The sequence below is a fragment of the Pipra filicauda genome, unplaced genomic scaffold (genome assembly GCF_003945595.2).
Source record: "Pipra filicauda isolate LSUMZ 115617 unplaced genomic scaffold, ASM394559v2 scaffold314_size1190085_pilon, whole genome shotgun sequence".
Classification (NCBI taxonomy): Eukaryota; Metazoa; Chordata; class Aves; order Passeriformes; family Pipridae; genus Pipra; species Pipra filicauda.
This window is the reverse complement of record NW_024104437.1, coordinates 712,446-728,853: the sequence shown is the minus strand read 5'-3', so window position 1 is coordinate 728,853 and position 16,408 is coordinate 712,446. Positions and strand designations below refer to the sequence as shown.

The 16,408-nt window shown below is 36.3% G+C and overlaps 1 protein-coding gene across 12 annotated transcripts in view; it reads right to left on the bottom strand.

The window, feature by feature from the left end:
• Nucleotides 1-16,408, bottom strand: part of MAGI2 (membrane associated guanylate kinase, WW and PDZ domain containing 2) — a 722,750-nt gene that overhangs the window by 106,165 nt on the left and 600,177 nt on the right. For 11 of the 12 annotated variants that reach the window (XM_039383531.1, XM_039383530.1, XM_027730044.2 and 8 more), the window contains one exon: nucleotides 13,007-13,642. The exons of the other annotated variant lie outside the window; for it this stretch is intronic. In XM_039383531.1, coding sequence (XP_039239465.1) covers nucleotides 13,007-13,642 — 636 coding nt within the window. The remainder of the gene's footprint in view (nucleotides 1-13,006; nucleotides 13,643-16,408) is intronic. 12 annotated transcript variants of the gene reach the window in all.

The window sequence follows — 16,408 nt, the reverse complement described above, 5'->3', positions numbered from 1 at the left end:
AAAGGTAAAGTCATAGCAGCTTGTCCCGCTCGCGATGTCCCTACATTACAGGTCCTTGTTTCCAGTGAAATCAATGAGTTCCTGAGTTATAAAAAGCCCTGTATACTCCCTGCTAGTCCCCAAAAGATTTTCATCCCATTCCCTTCGTGGCCTATGTGTCTGCTGTTTACTCTGCTCAGCAGGTTGCTGGATTAGGCTGCAAATCTCCAGCTCTCTGCCCTGACTCTTCCTCCCCTTGCTTAGAACCCACAGCCATTACAAATGTCTCTCCATGAGGAGGACCTCAGGAAGGAGTGATCTGCCTTCACCACAGGAGGAGGACCTGACTCAGGCATTTCTCAGAGGATGGAAGGTAGCTTACATGCTTGGAAGAAACCAAAGAGAAGCTCTCCATCAGACTGCTATTATCTACTTGACACAGAGGATAGCTGTAGCTGTTTTATGTAAATATATACTCATGGTAACCATAAATGGCTTTCAAGCAGTTTTATATCCCATAGATTCTGATACATTGAGTATTGTAGGTCAGGGACTGCGCCTCCTATCTGCTGAAAAAAGGATCATCCTACACCATGAGTCCTTTGAGCACTGTTTATATAACCCAAAACATCTTTTCTGAATGTCTAATTTTTCACTGCCTGGTTTCTATCCTTTCAGCTCTGTTTTAGACCACTTTCCCCAAACAAGGGCCTTTTCTTTCATTTCTACAAGTTTTTAATGAATTTGTAAGATTCCTCACAGGAAATAAATTCTGAAATTATATACCTAGTTGTTCGTAAAGGAAATGAGATGTGTTACAGGAGACAGGTATTAAGGAAACATCTACCTTGCACATGGACAGCTGAACCAGCCATTATTTTTGCTAATGAAGAACTGTATGGAAAATCCTCTAGAAATCCTGTATTTTGGGTCTAAAATAATAGAAACTTCAGTTAAAGAGAGCACTTCTGCAAGATGCTTGATCATCTTTGCATAGTACATGGAAGTGTCACATACTAACTTTGAAGTAAATGGGAAAAAATGGAAAAATAAGATGGAAGGACACACATGAACTTAAGAAGCAAGGAAAGACAATCTGGAACAGGATCTCATTGATTTTGTTAACATTAAGTGCAATAAAATAGTTTACCAATGGCATCTTACTAAGAAAAATATAAACAAAAAGTTTTAAAAAATTGTGATGAATTTGCATTTTTCATTTTGATGTTCTGCTCAGCTGATTATTCATGATGATTCAAAAGCACTTTGGCAAGTTTGGACTGCATTCCTTGCTCTCTTTAGGAATTAATTTGCAGTGAGTGGACAAAAATGCTTCCTGTTTGGTGCCATTTAATTTATTAAGTATTCCACATTGCTCTTTATCAGTAATACTCGTCTATCCAATGACGTGGACCAATCTCTCTGCCAACTGCAAACTTTATGAGTACTGATTTTGTTTCCACAGGATTTTCATAGAAAGTGTAACACAGTCAAAAGCCAAGAGCTTTTCCTAGACAAAGATCATTAAAAATAAATTCCCTCCCTGATTTCCTACTTATAATTATGTTAAAAAAAATTGATTTTACATTGAATTTTTCAATTCAATGTAAGCCATACTAATTCTATGTCTTTCCATTTTTAAATAGGGAGTGGGGTTGTTGCATGTAAAGATTTATAGATGTCCATTATAAACAATTAAATATTGCAATAAAAGTTGTAATCTTAATAAAGATATTAATATATATTAATATGAAATATTTTTTGCAAGTCTACATTTGTAACTTCACTTTTATACAGAAATTGAGACTGCTTTCTACAGAAGCATAAATGGCATTCCAGATTTAGCCATAGCGAATGAGACAGATTTCAGCTTTTGTGATAATGCAGGGTTTTTCAAATAACTTTGATTATTCTATGCTCGCCTCTGGTGTGTGGGCAGGACTCATGCACCCTTGTCCATCTGGCTGGTCAGTTAAACTAAGGTCCTCCGCCAGACTTCTCTATAATCCATAGAGTTTGAGGGTCAAACCCAGAGAACAAGCTGCCTAGGCAATAACTAAATACAATGATGTAAGTCATCATCTTCAGGTACCTATTTTCCACCACTGGCCATAGGGGTAACTATTTTGACTAGTGTAGACTAGAAAACTAATTTTTTTACAGTTAAGTTGGAATTCATCTGACCAAACATGAGTAGAAATTTAAATATCAAACGTTAGTAGATGAGTTTTAAAAAATCTTTAATAATCAACAGGGAAGAATAAGTTCTTTTAGAATATTAATGTCAAGCTACTTTAGGTATTTACAGTAGCTGAATGGCACCTTAGAGGTGCCTATTTTCCTCATCACACAGGGATCCTAGCTTGCTGCCCAGATCAGATGAGGAAGGATTCACTGTAGCTGCCTACACAAGATCCCTGATGACAAGTGCTGAAGTGAACACGGCTGTATGTGTTGCAAGGCAAAACTGGGAAGATAAGTTGAAGTATTTTGCACCTAAAAGATTTTCAGCTTATTTAATTTTAGGGACATGCCAAAAAAAAAAGAATCACAATTAATTTCTGTGAGATGAATGCTTAAGAAAGACTATTTTGACTGAAACTGTATATAGATGGTTCTTCCTTTAGTACAATGCATCTTAATGTGCTGCTATTAGGATAAAGAACTTGATAAAGTTAAAAGTCTGATATGCAATGATCAAGTTACAAGACAAACCTCTTGTTTATTTAACATGAACCTTAGCAGAAATAATCATTGTAGTTTGTGTTCATTTAGTGAATGTTAGCTGGATCAGACTACCTAGCTGTTTCTATTTTAGAGCCAACCCTACAAGCCATTGAGATCTCTCAGGAATGCAACACAATAAGTAAATAAATGCTGCATTGTTTTTCAATAGTGTAAGAATAATTTGTTGTGTTTGTAATCTCTGGGATCACATCTGGAAAGCTGAAATCAAAAAGCCTGTCATCATTCTTTCTGTTTGCATTAGCTCTAAAGAACTTTCATATTTAAAGAAATTCATATGGTGTAATAAGGAGAAAAGATTAAATAGCTTCTCTTTCTCTCTGAGAAGTACTGTGGAAGAAGTTTAAAATTATCCAGATGATGATACGTTCAATCAGAGACCCTCTCTTTTAGCACCTTGGGCCCCTAAAGATAAGAAATATGGAGAACCATAGAATATTATAACTATTTAGCTTGAAAGGGGCAGTTGGAGTTCGGCTAGGCCAAACTCTTGCTCAAAGCAAGGCAAAGTTCAAAGCCTGGGCAGACATTCAAGAATGACAGCTTCTCTGAATTGCTCAAATGAGGGAAAATGGAGCCAGAATGACAAGCAAAAAACAGGCAGACTGAAGAAGGACTGGTAAAACATGGAAAGAGCTAGTGAAGAAGGGCAGAATTTGGATGGAGTCTTTACAACATTTGTTGGTTCTCACTGGCCACAGATCAAAGCCCTGTTGACTTTTCCCAGACTTCTCTCTGGGCTGCTCTAGGACCTTCCATTGATTCCATTCTGGATTTTGGTTACAGAGCTGAATTGCTCTTTCCATCTTTACTAACTACTTCGTGATACTTATTCCTGAGAATATCACATGTTAAACAATATGAGGCTTAAGAGCGATGTAAAAGAGAAGCCAGGTCTTCTGATACACTCTCCCCCAAGGATCCTATTTATAGTATTTCTCTACTGGTCATTTTTTTTTTCCCCTAAGGAACAGACTAAGGTGTTTTTTGCTCTACTTCAGAGATATGAAAACGTTTACACTGCAGTAGAGAGGCACTGCTTGGCTTCAGATGCCTCACATTTATTAAGAACAAGTTAACATACAGAAATTCTTTCACATGGATAGTAAAAAAATGATGTTGACTTTGTACTGACAAGTGAATTTAGTTAAACTTAAAATATATGCAGATAATACTGTGGCATTTCTCATAATCAGTAAACCTTTTCTATGATGTCAACTAATCCCTGAAGTATTAGGCAATGGATTTTTTTTAACTCTTTAAGAAAAATGGTATTGTTATTATTACTACTACTATCTTCATCATCATTTATCCCTTTAAAATATTAGCAAACTTTCTGCTAGAGAAAAAAACTAATTGTAGAAATGGAAATTAATTGATAAAATGGATGTAAAGATCATTAAAATATTTTCTCATTCAAAGGTTTTGCATCTGTGCTTTTATTCATGCATAAGGAGTATTTTTCTAATTATCACAGCATCTTTAGAAGTGCTCTGTCTAGAACACATGAAATGCAATTAAAAATGCTTTCATTATAGAAAAAATACTCTAAATCCATTAAGTATACTTGCACCCAACTGAAATATACACTAAAAAGAAGGTGACCCCACGAATGTGTGTATAGAAAGCTTGACTTCTTTTTGCTTATGGTTATAAAAGGTACAAAATAAATAAAAGTCAAAATTTATCTCATTTACCAAATAGGAACACTGCTCAGTGTGTTTCTTACATGCTGAAATACTGTTCCAAGTTATGACAAATCTGGCTTTGGAAAGCAATTTATTTCCTTTAGAAATCTGTTTGGACACACTTGGGAGTCAGCTTTCAGAGTTTGTGCCTGACAGGTTTGGTTTCCATGTCCTTTTTTATACTGTAATCTGAAGGTGACACAGCAAAGGTATATGTATCCTCAGACTGGTTTTGATTGTGTTTGAATTATGAGTCATCCAGAGGCTTCCTGAGAAGGGCAGTGTTGTATTTAATAAATGTTATACTCTTGGTTTATAAAAAAATAAAAAAGCTGAGCATTAATCATAGAGAGCAAGCGTAGCCATTGCTAAAGCCTTCCTTTCCTTTTTGAGAACGTAAATGAAAGTTGTTTAAAGAATTGTTCAGGGATTAATACCTCATTTAGAAGACTAATTTAGTTTCTACACTTTTACTGGATAGGCAGAACACAGGGGCCAAAAGAGTTCTGTGGCTTTTGTAAGTGGCTTAGGAAGTGCCTGGAAGTACACCTTCCCATCTCCCCAGTGCTGTGTCTCAAGTCTGTAGCATAATAGATAATGTACTCACTTGTTTCATAGTGTATTAGCTTACTTTATTACTATAAAATATTGCACTATATTACAAATCACCACATCACAACGTCTACACAATGTACTTTGACAACAGATTTGGAAGCCCAACAAATGTTGTTTAATAGGACATTACATTATATACTGAACCAACAAAAACATTGTTCAACACATTTAGACTAAACTTTAGACATGCCTTGATACATAAGCACAGGTTGTATGGTACTTTTTTAGAGTCCAGCTCTGTAGTTCTCCATTCCTAGGCTGAGATTTCCTCTAAGGAAGGCTAGATTCACTCACAAGACTATGGGCAACGGGAAAAAATCCCAAGTTTCTTCATGCCTCAGTACAGCAGTAGGTTCTCCCACATGCCATGCTTGGGGAGGTATTTGGCTTCAAAAGATGTCATCTTTCACTGAGATACACAGTCCAAGATAACCCAAGGTAATATTAGTTTTCTGATAATACTGCTTGCAAGAACAGAGGAGAAACTTCTCTGGCCTAGCCAGATTCCAATGTAGGCAAGCCAAAAAGTCTGTTTTCTCAAACAAACTGTTCTTCAATTAGTATTAATTCATTCACTAACATAGGTAAGACTGAAACCAGTCTGCAGTGCTGCCAAGAGAGCTCCTGGGTTCGAGCAGTGATGTGGGCTGCAGTTATCAGACACAAATGTTCCCTTCACTCCTCAACAGCGACAAGTAGTTGCCTGTCCTGAAGGCAGAGTTCCTGCAGCTCTGCACAAATCCTAGGTGCATGGCAAGCCTCTTTCTACACCCAATAATGATAAGGTCTGACTGCTCACTGTTTGTAGCCTTACCTTGGGGTATAAGAACTTAATGGCAAAATAGCCATTGGAGCAATTGTAGTTACCTCTTTATGACATGCAATGATGAGAATATATGTCTATACACTTGTGCTTCTTTTTGCTAAAAGGTCTTCTAAAGGGACCTATTTCTCCAGTGTGCAAACTAATGCCTCTTAATGTCAACAAGTTAGGCACACACACCATTAGGAGAAGTGTCACCAAAAGTTTTAAGAGAAGCACTGCTCAAATTTCACACAGACCATATAAGCCTACATTAGAAAACAGTTTCACCAATAATAAAAGTACTTTTGAAACAAAATGCTTTCTAATAGTCATTAAAATCCTTCTACGCAATATATGCAAAAAAGATTTATCTAATGCTCTGCAAAATTATCCACAAATGTACCACAGAGTGTACAAACATTAATAAGAAAGAAGCAACAAAACCATAGCACTACCACTTAGAAACACGATGCAATTAATATTACTTCCAGTAATACAACATAATAGCTACTAACTATTATTGATGTCTATTTTTTAAGGAATCCATATTCATCAAGGACATCTATGGTTTCTTTTTCTTTTATTCAGAAATATGGAAGCAATTGCACACTGTTTCACTGCTACTCAGAGCTATACAAAAAAGATATGAAAATGTTATTAGTGCAAACTTTAGGATAACTGGTCTCCTGCCCTAACTCTTTCTGTTCAAATTTGTCATTCCCTGTGCTACTGAAAAGTTATCATTTCTCTCACTAATGAGCTTTAGATTGAATCCCTTCATAAATGAGGCTATATATGTAACTTATTTTTTAATTTACCTGCTATAACATGTTTAATATTTATTAAAATAGATTTTGTGCCAGATAATTGCAACAAGATGCTTAAAAAGTTTTTCAAGTTTATCCAATGTATAAACCAGTCTCAATGTGTAGGATAAAAAGGATGTAAATAATTTGAAGGTTATTAGGACTACATATCTCACAGCTAAAAATATGATACTCTCTAAGGTGAGATATACCTTGTAAAATGAGTTGGGAAAATGGTGCTTCAGGAGTTATGTTGACATAACAGCAGTTTTTCTTGCATGGTAACAGTGTTTTCTAAAAACCTTTCAGAGGTTTTATTTCTGGAATTAATATAGGAAAGACAACTGTCCCTCTCACAAGGCTGTTAGGAAACTATTTTGCACAAAATACTGATTTCTACATAGGGAAGGTAGGAAGGCACAAGTACCCATGGCTGAGAGTAGGGAAAAGGGCGATATGATATCTAACAGCAAAGTCAGTGAAGTGGACAATGTAGCAGGACTCACAATATTTTTGATCATAAAATATTTCTGGCATTACTAGCTAAGAATAGCAACAAAAATGAGCACAAAAAAGGGAAACAAGTCAAAACCAGCATGAGAAGGGTACGTGTACAGAGAACTCATGCTGAGGAAACTGTTGAATTTATGACATAATAAAAAAAGCTCATAATTTTGAGATGGAAAGGAAAAAGGTCAGCTATGAACCTTTGTTTTCCATCGGTTTTAAAGCAGATGGATCCAAGAATAACAGAGTACTTCTTAGAGGGATGGCAAGGCAAAATGTTGTGGTAAATTGGAAAGAGAAAACTGAAAGGGGATGCTGTCAGCAGCATGTTTGACAGAAGACATTTATGTCTTTAACTTCTAGATATCAGTGGATCACATGGTTCACTTCAAACATGTCAGTGGTTCACTACTAGGTTCATATGCAAATGTCCCTTAAACTCACAAACAAGAGATATATGTGCCATTTAAGATTACAACAGGGTTAAAAGTGCAAATATTGCTAAATATTTCTCTTAACATTAGAGTACTTTCAAGAAATGAGAGAAAAGGAATCAGTTGAAGTAAATGTCTGAGGAGGAGAAAGCATATCAGGAAGCGGGAGAGAGATCAGATTGTATCTCCCAATATCTCTTCTCAGAGACAATGAAAGAAGCATACCTTCATGAACAAGACAAGTATGAAGAGACTGCTGTTAACTTAGCGTACCCATAGGAAGCAATTAAACCAAGACTGGGTTCCTTAGAAGCAACTGAAATGAAAAAAATTGCCAATGACTCAGGGGTATAAAAGAGCAGACACAGCAGGATGATAGAAAACCTCCATAAGTCCCAAATCAAAAACCTACAACATGCTTCCAAGAACTCAGTTTCTTTAAACCCTCAGGATTGGTGACTAGAAAGTTCTGAACTGGGGGTGAGCAAGCCATGAGACACAGGCTCTCCAGATGGTGCCAGGTAGTCTGTTAATATTTTGAATGAAGAACTGCAGAATCAGAATAAAAGCTATAGAGACATCAGTGGTGGGCTGAGATCATGGGACCAGGAGAACAGAAATTCCTGATCCAGACAAGTGTTAGCAGGGCAATGATGCTGCCTGCAGCTTGATCTTGTGCAGCCTTCCCAAGAGACAATAACTTGGAGAAATAGAAGAATGAGCTGAGGACGAATAGTAAGCCTGGACAAAAAAAAAAAATCATCTCTGGGATAGAAAGACAAATCTGAGATAAGTCCGTGGAAATTGCACTGAGGGTGTAGGATTCCTTCCATTGAAATCAGCTCATTTTGAGTGGCTGGATTTATTCACTAGAATATTCAGAGATTTTTTTTTGTGAAATTTCTGTCTGTTTTGAAAATTGCTGATGTTTTGTGTGATGTACTGGTATCTCTTAGTGGTTTCGAGGAGTTACATGCTTCTACTAGGGTTTATATAAAATACGAGAAAGATACTTGGCCTTTCTTTTATTCACGCAGTTTAGACCTCCATAGTTAAATTCTCCCTCCTCATCTTGACTTTGAGAATTGCATGTGGCCCACATTATCTCCCATACAGTGCCTTGATGAAACTGGCAGCTGACTTAGTCCAGTCCCAGGACAACTAAACAGTGTGGACAATGCATCACTCCTCTGGCTCCATTTCATACTAACAGTCCCAGTTTGTCAGAGCCAGTTTGGTTTATACCATTCTCTGATTCCATGATTATAAAATAGCTATCTGACATAAGAACTTTGTCAGGCTCCCCCTTTTTGCATTTAGTTTTCATGTTTCACTCACAACACTTGTTATGAGTTGTCAGTCCTCGGTTGTCTGCAGGTTTCCTTAACAACAGTATTTCTTACATAGTCTTGATGGATCTACATTTGAATCTGTCAGTTCTTTTTTAGACAGGAACACTTCTGGAGCTGGGCTGCTATCTATAAGTTCATATATTTCAAAGGTACTTCCCAAAAGAGATGGCATATGCCAGGTACATGGATAGCTCATTTAGTAGAATATGCCAAAACCAGTTTTTGATGTCCTCATTAGTGAATATTTTGCTCTACATAAATTTGGTACATACCACTTCAACCACTAAGTGCTGTTTTTCAGTAGTAATGGACTCATGTAGAATTTATTCTCTATCTACATTCAGAAAGACTGATTTTTGAGAGCTCTTCCACGCTATTTCAGCAGTCTATACTCAATGAAGTCTGCTGCAGAAACTGAGGATGAAGTGTGAAAGCTGAAGCAAAGTTGGAAAGGAGTAAATCTCTTTGGGTATTATTTTGTTTTATTTTATTTCCCTATTATTTTTTTCATTTTTTAGGAAACACTTTTCCACTACCTTTTCCACTCTTTTTTTTTTTTTTTCCCAGAACAAACACATCTGTCAGCTTATAGTAATCAATGGAAACAATACAGCTGTTCAGCAAAAACAGATATAAAGAAACTGAACTATTTTGGTGCATCTGTGTTTAGCAAAGAACCTGTCTAATAAACAGAAAGAAGATAGTAACATGTCTAACTAGTGCTAGAGAGCTGCTTTCTATTTTTTTTGATAGACAATAATATTATTTCCATTTTTTTTTAACAAGCAGATAAATTGTTATTTCTGCTTTAGAAATTTTAAAATGAGTAGACTATGAATTCAGTGGGATTTCCTCCTGTTGGATTGTACCCTATGACATGTCTCTGGTGTTGGTTCAGAGAGGTTTTTTTAGTGGCCTCTTTAAATTTGAGTATTGCTATTCCCTCCACCTTTTTGAAACATGCAGACCTTTCCTTCCCCTGCATACTCTGGCTGTTTACCTTCTAAGCTTGAGGGACAATGGTTTTTTAAATGCTATAACATGCAAACTACGTCCATCCCAGGGAGTATTTTTTTTCCAGTGTGAGATGCTGTGAGAATATATCTCAGTCAATGTCGATCTGTTTCTTGTCTGCAATGTAGATAAGATTGCTGGATAAGAGAGAAATTAAGTCACTTACAGAAATGGATTTGCCACTGTAAACTATGCAGTCAGGCCATATTCATATCAGAGACAGAATATATTACAAGGCAACACACAACCTTATGCAAAACATAGCCTTCCTCATCCACAGGCAGGAGCAGCACTTAGATCTTAATCTTAAAAATGAGATGTTAAAGACAGGATGCACAGGGTAATGATAGAAAAGGACGGCATTATTCAAGTGTCATTACACATCAGAAATAATAAAATAAAAATTGGATCCATGAGTAATGAGAAAGTATGCCTTGCTTTACTGGTGTCACAGGTTAAATATTCTAGAATCAAAGCAGGTTTCTGTGAGTACTTGAATTTTGTTTTGTGTTCAGATTATCTCACATGACCAAATGCTATCATCTGTTTCTTATTTTTAACACATGAGATAGACACATGCATCTGAAACAGTCATCTTCAATTCCCTTTATAGTCTGCCATGCAGAATATATACTTTTAGGGTATACCTAGGTATACCTGACTTATATGAAACATCTACAGTGGAATTACACGAATTACACCCTAGAAAAGCTTATTTCTGCCCAGGGACTATAAAAGGAGACATGACGACTAGCACAGGTATAGTAACCTGAATTATAGGTGTATATTTAGTCACATAAATTCCCCTTTCTTATAAATTTATTAAAAAAAAAAAAAAAGAAACCAAACCCAAGTTGTAACCTTGTAACTGTTCTCATATTTGTGTTAGGCTATGATTTAGCCATCTCTTAGGTAGAATAGGTTTGACTCATACACTCTATTTTTTCACTTCTTTTGCATCACTCAAATAAGTGAGGTTTTTTTTTTTTTTTAATTTCAGAGTGTCAGAACCTTCCATTAAGGTATAGTCATTTTTTCTGATGTACAAGAATTTCTGATAGTAAACTTGCATTTGCTCTGTATCATCCCATTAAGTTAAATGACTCTGTAGTACTTCCTAAGAGTTGCTTTAGTCTTGGTCATTGTTTTACCATGAACAAAACCTGCTCTCTTCCTCTACCTTGCATTCTCTAAAGCAACCAACCACTTCCTGCCCCAGCAACAGAAGGTTAAATGTTACTGCATTTGGACCTAGTATATGTGTCAGCTGTACCTCAGTGTTTGGCCTGAGAAAAGACCAGATGGTGTAGATTTACACTGCTTTTATCGAGTGTTGAGCTCATTGTAGTATCTCCTACCTGCCACAGTGATGTGTAGAAAACAACCACAGCTCAGTTAATGTACCAGAACTTGTTAAACTGTCATGTTGGTCAAGTTGTTTTGATCATGAATCAATGCTCTAAGAAGAAATACTCTTGAGAGAGAGCAATTATCCTCATGGGCTTGAGTATGTTGCTGCTACGGGGTTTTTTGCTACTGTTTTTTGTTACTGCCCTGCACCAATTGCTGAAATATCTATTTTGCTGTCTATTATTGCTCAGGCTTGTTCAGCATACCGGATTTCACACTCCACTTCTCTCTGAAGACTGGTGTTCTAAATTGTTTTCCTCTAGAGGGGGATTAGTGTGCCTTTTTCTAAATAAAATTCCACCTTTCGGGGTTACTAACCCTTTATATTCTTTTTTGACTATGCAATTCTCCTTAATTTGTCAACTGCTTCAGAAAAAAAAAGTTGCTTACTCCACTGTTCCAGATTCTTAATGGATGTTAGGTAAAAACAGATTTAATACCAACAAATACAGCATCTCTGCAACAATTAAATTTCTCCAAGTTTATATACTACAGTGACTCCAATTTACTTATCACTCTTAATTTGGTTTCATTCCAAAGAAATGTCAGATTCTGTCTCTTATAAACCATTCTTTTACATATATATATGAAAAATACTTTATTGACAATGTGCATCTATAGATATTTTAATCACCTTATGTTTATTACTTCTGTATGTGATAAAATGTTACTATATTCCTTTTTCTAAGGATTTGTAGGTTTCATAATGACAAACATTTGGCATATGCAAACACTAAGGCTTCATTTCCCAACTTCTACTCTTCAGAAGTAAAGTAGTTAGTATTTTGACATAGAATCCTTTCTTTTTTTTTTTCTTTTAAGCACAGAGTCATGCACATTAAGTGACATATGAATGCTTTTAGAGAAACAAAGATCTTTAATTAAAAAAATCCAATCATTATTCACGTGAGGTAATAATAAATTATGATGGATGCTCATCTCAAACCATAGAAGAAATTTTGTTTGGCTAAAATATTAAAAGTTATTGAAATAACTTATCTCTGTCAAGTTTTTAAAACTTCTTCTGTTGTTATTGCTTGTTTACAGATAAGTCTTGACTCTCCCCTTCCAGCGGTGAATATTCAAACTTACTGTGTCAGGCTGGTCAGAAAAACTAGGTTGCTAGAAACTAATTTTTTAAATCAGAGAAACAAACACCATGCATCTCTTTTGTTAAGAAAGAAAAAACCAAAGAACTGTTGTACAAAATTTTTACAATGAAGGAAAAGGAGGCAAAATGGTGTATGAAAACCAGGAACCTTGTAAAGGGCTAATAGATTGCTCTGATTTTACCTACATTAATGAGTCAATCTATACAAGTATATTTAAAGCTTGCAGCACTGCTTTGGGACTACAAGAGTTTGCTGAAGACACCACACAAACTATTATGGGGTGAAAGGAACTGCCTAGTTTTATCCTTATACAGAGATGGGACCATTGACACTCAAAACACAAAAGTACAACAAACTGCAAGATTTTGCCTAGGATACTTAATTGAAGACACACTTTTCCAAAACCAATGGTGTTACCTCCCACAACATGGAAATTAATTTCCAATCTAGCAAACAAGGATGTAGTGATTATATGTATGTCTTATGGTTTAGAACCTTTTACACACATTTTTGTAATTGTACAGACTTTCCAAACTTACCTCCTCTATGGATAATCAAAGAAGTTTCACTTCCAACAGGACATTCTTTAAGTATATCCACTACTTCTGCATGGCTCAGGTTCTGTACATTCTGCTGGTTGATCTCAACAATGAGGTCACCTTCACACAAACCAGGACATCCCTGAATGTCTAGAATTTGCTTCACCCTCTGTCCTGTAGGACTGTCTGCTATAGTGAAGCCAAAGCCCTGGGCCCCTTTCACAATGGTTAAGGTCATGAGTTCAGCTTGGGTGGCCCCAGAAGAAGCCATTGATACATTATCATCATGGGCAGGTGGTGGGAATGTGCTATCAAGCTGACTATCTGCTGGAATGGAGTGCAAGGAGTGTGGTGGTCGATCTGTTACGTCTGGAACAGACTGAGAAGTCCTAGAAATGTATTCCAAATAAGTTTCATAGTTATGTCTTCCATTTACCACTACCGGAGGCCTCTCCATTACTGCAAGGGGTGGCACCATGCTGTTGGCAGGATCTTCAGGATCAAAGGGCAAAGGGTATCCACGACATAGCACCAAGTTGACACTCTGACCAATAGGAACAGACTGGAAGAGTTTGACTACATCTGCGTGAGTATGTCCAAGGACACAAACTTCATTAATATAGACAATCACATCACCTAGAACGAGAAGAACAAACAGCGACAACATGAGACAACTTCAGTTACCGTATACGCAGTGCAATTTTTTTTGAAATGAGATTGAAGTCTACTAAAAAAATACAGTAAATTCAATCAACATACTGACTCAATAGAGACAAAAAAGTGAAGTTTGTCTGTCAGCAAATGTAATACAAGGAGACAATGACAGCACCAGTTATTTTCTGTGGAATCTCACAGCTGGAAAATTAACCTAGAGAGAGATATGCACCTTTTCCTAACATTTCTTCCTTATTTTTCCAATTTGTTTCAGCCTAGGGCACAGATTACTTTTTTTTATAAGATACAATGGAAGATTATTTGGAGGGTGTGTTGTCAAGAAATACCATTGTTTGGTGAAGACTAAATAAAAAATAAAAATAGTAGTAAGTACTTGTGGACTTGAGAATCAAGGAATAAGGAATTGGAATGCAAGACTGCATGCATAAGCATAAAGAAACACTTTTTGCATTGATCATGATATTGACATTTTTCTGTTAAATGTCATTACTTGCCATCAGACATTCTGAACTACTACCATCATTTCCAATTCTAGGCATGAACTACCTATCTTGCATAACATTGAGATATTTAGTGGCATTTTGTTATAGCCATGATGGTTCTATGACAATGACAGGACAAATTTTTTAGGTAGCTATAATAGTTTGCTATTAGAAAAATTCAGCCAAATGTCTGAAAATCAGTTTAGTCTTTCCACCTAATCTGATCAAATAAAAACAAAATAATTCCTTTACCTCCAGATCTTGTCACATATATAGCAGAGCTACCAGTCACATCATATATGAAAGCAGAATTTTTTAAGACAACAGGCTTTTTATGGGTCTCCATATTGCTCATGCACCAACCAGCTACTGCTACTGAAAAGTTCAGAAATAAGTTCACGTTCCTTCTTGTTGTTAGAATAGATCTCTATATTTAGAGCCATAAATATCTTTAGCTACCATTAAGGTGCATACTAAAATGAAAATGAGGGATCAGTACAAACAATATTCAGAATAGTTTGATGACCCACAATCAGTTTTCACTTTCATGAAGCAGTTTGCATCTTTATAGAAAAGGAGAGGGATGTTTGGTTAGAAAATTCTAGAAGTTAATATATTTTTCTAAGTGAAGATTTTCTTATTAACCTACCATTATCCTACCACTGTGAGATATCTGCAAAGTACACAGTTCAATAATTGACTCATCACAACACAATGTTTTTAAAACGTATTTGAAAAATCATCAATAAAATGAGAACGATTAGGGGAGGATGAGGTGGTTTTCATGGAATTGCTTCAAGTGTATTTATGAAATTATGTCTTTGAAGTACTTCAATCAAAAGATCTAATCAAGCAAACTGAGGAAAAGAGCATCATCAGGATGCCAGTGCAAGGGCTGTTTCTATGAGACAGCAAAAGGCAAAGGCAAAGGCAAAGGCTGTTTCTATGTGAAAACGAAATGGTCAATTCCCACATGATCAGTCTGTCTAAGAGCCTGACAATAATTAATTGCATATGCACAAACTGTGATTCAGAGAAAGATTTCTTCAGAGGATGTCTTGGGAAAAAATGCTAACGGAGCTCATTTAAAAGACTGTGAATATTATTCACATAAGCCTTAGGAGCTGCAAATGCTTTCTTAAATGTGCATCATAAATAGATTTCAAAACATAAGCGAAAGCAGTAAGGTCACTTCACAGGCAGTGCTGAAAGAACTCCAATGCTTTACTCCCAAGCAGCTGAAAGCAAAGCAGTTTTCAAAAGGCAAAATTTAATAGAAATTAAAAATGCACTGTACAAATTATTGTGGCAATTGCTGCAATTCATTGTCATTTGTTCATGCCCTGGTATAGAAAGATCTTACCTGCATTCTCATCCCTGGCTTCCACATTAGCAGTGAGGCTGACATTGCTCACAATAGGACTGATTCTGTTGAACTGAGAACTCTTCAATGCATCCTCCTATTTCAGTAGCTTATGCCTTAACAGTAACCTTGCGACTTTTTAATCCATGCAGTCTTTATTTTCCCGAGTGCTGGCAACGCAGCTATGTGGTGGGAGGAGACCAATCTGTTTGTTCATCCTCTCTTACAATACATAAGCAGAGTGCAAAAGGAAAAATGCATTTTTTGTGTTGGGCAAGTAAAGCATTGCCTGTTTTCATCCCTTCACTTTATGTATTTGGACAAGCTTAGATATGATATAAAACTTAAGCCAGTATGGTTTTCATATATCAGAAAATCACGAGCTAGTTGACATTACATAGGTCTCTGGTGAAAAGAAATTAGCTTTTGCAAAAGGAGTGCAGTCAGGAAATATACAGGCCAAGTAGCCCTATTCTCCAGTCACTGAACAGACAAAGTTGAGCATTAGAAGGTCTTGGGTAAGAACTTCAAATAATAACCTTGCATTATCCCTCACAAGACTGCAGAAAATTCCTCGGCATTTCCTGAATCAATATTTTTAAAGCTCTTTGTGGTTTCTGAGGTATAACATGAATAGCATGTCTGGGCACACTCTGAAGCTGTAACTCACAGTTGAACCATTTGGGACCCATATGCTGTACTGTCATACGGAGAATGTACAGCCAAAGGTTAAATTGTGATGAGCACAATGGCATGAGTTCAACTCAAAGGAAGGAGCTACAGTGGTGTTACACTGGGAAGAAAGAGAGTTTCAGATCATGAGACAGGAAGGAGAAATAAAAGGGGTTAATTTCAGAAATCCTTCAAATTAATCTCTCGACT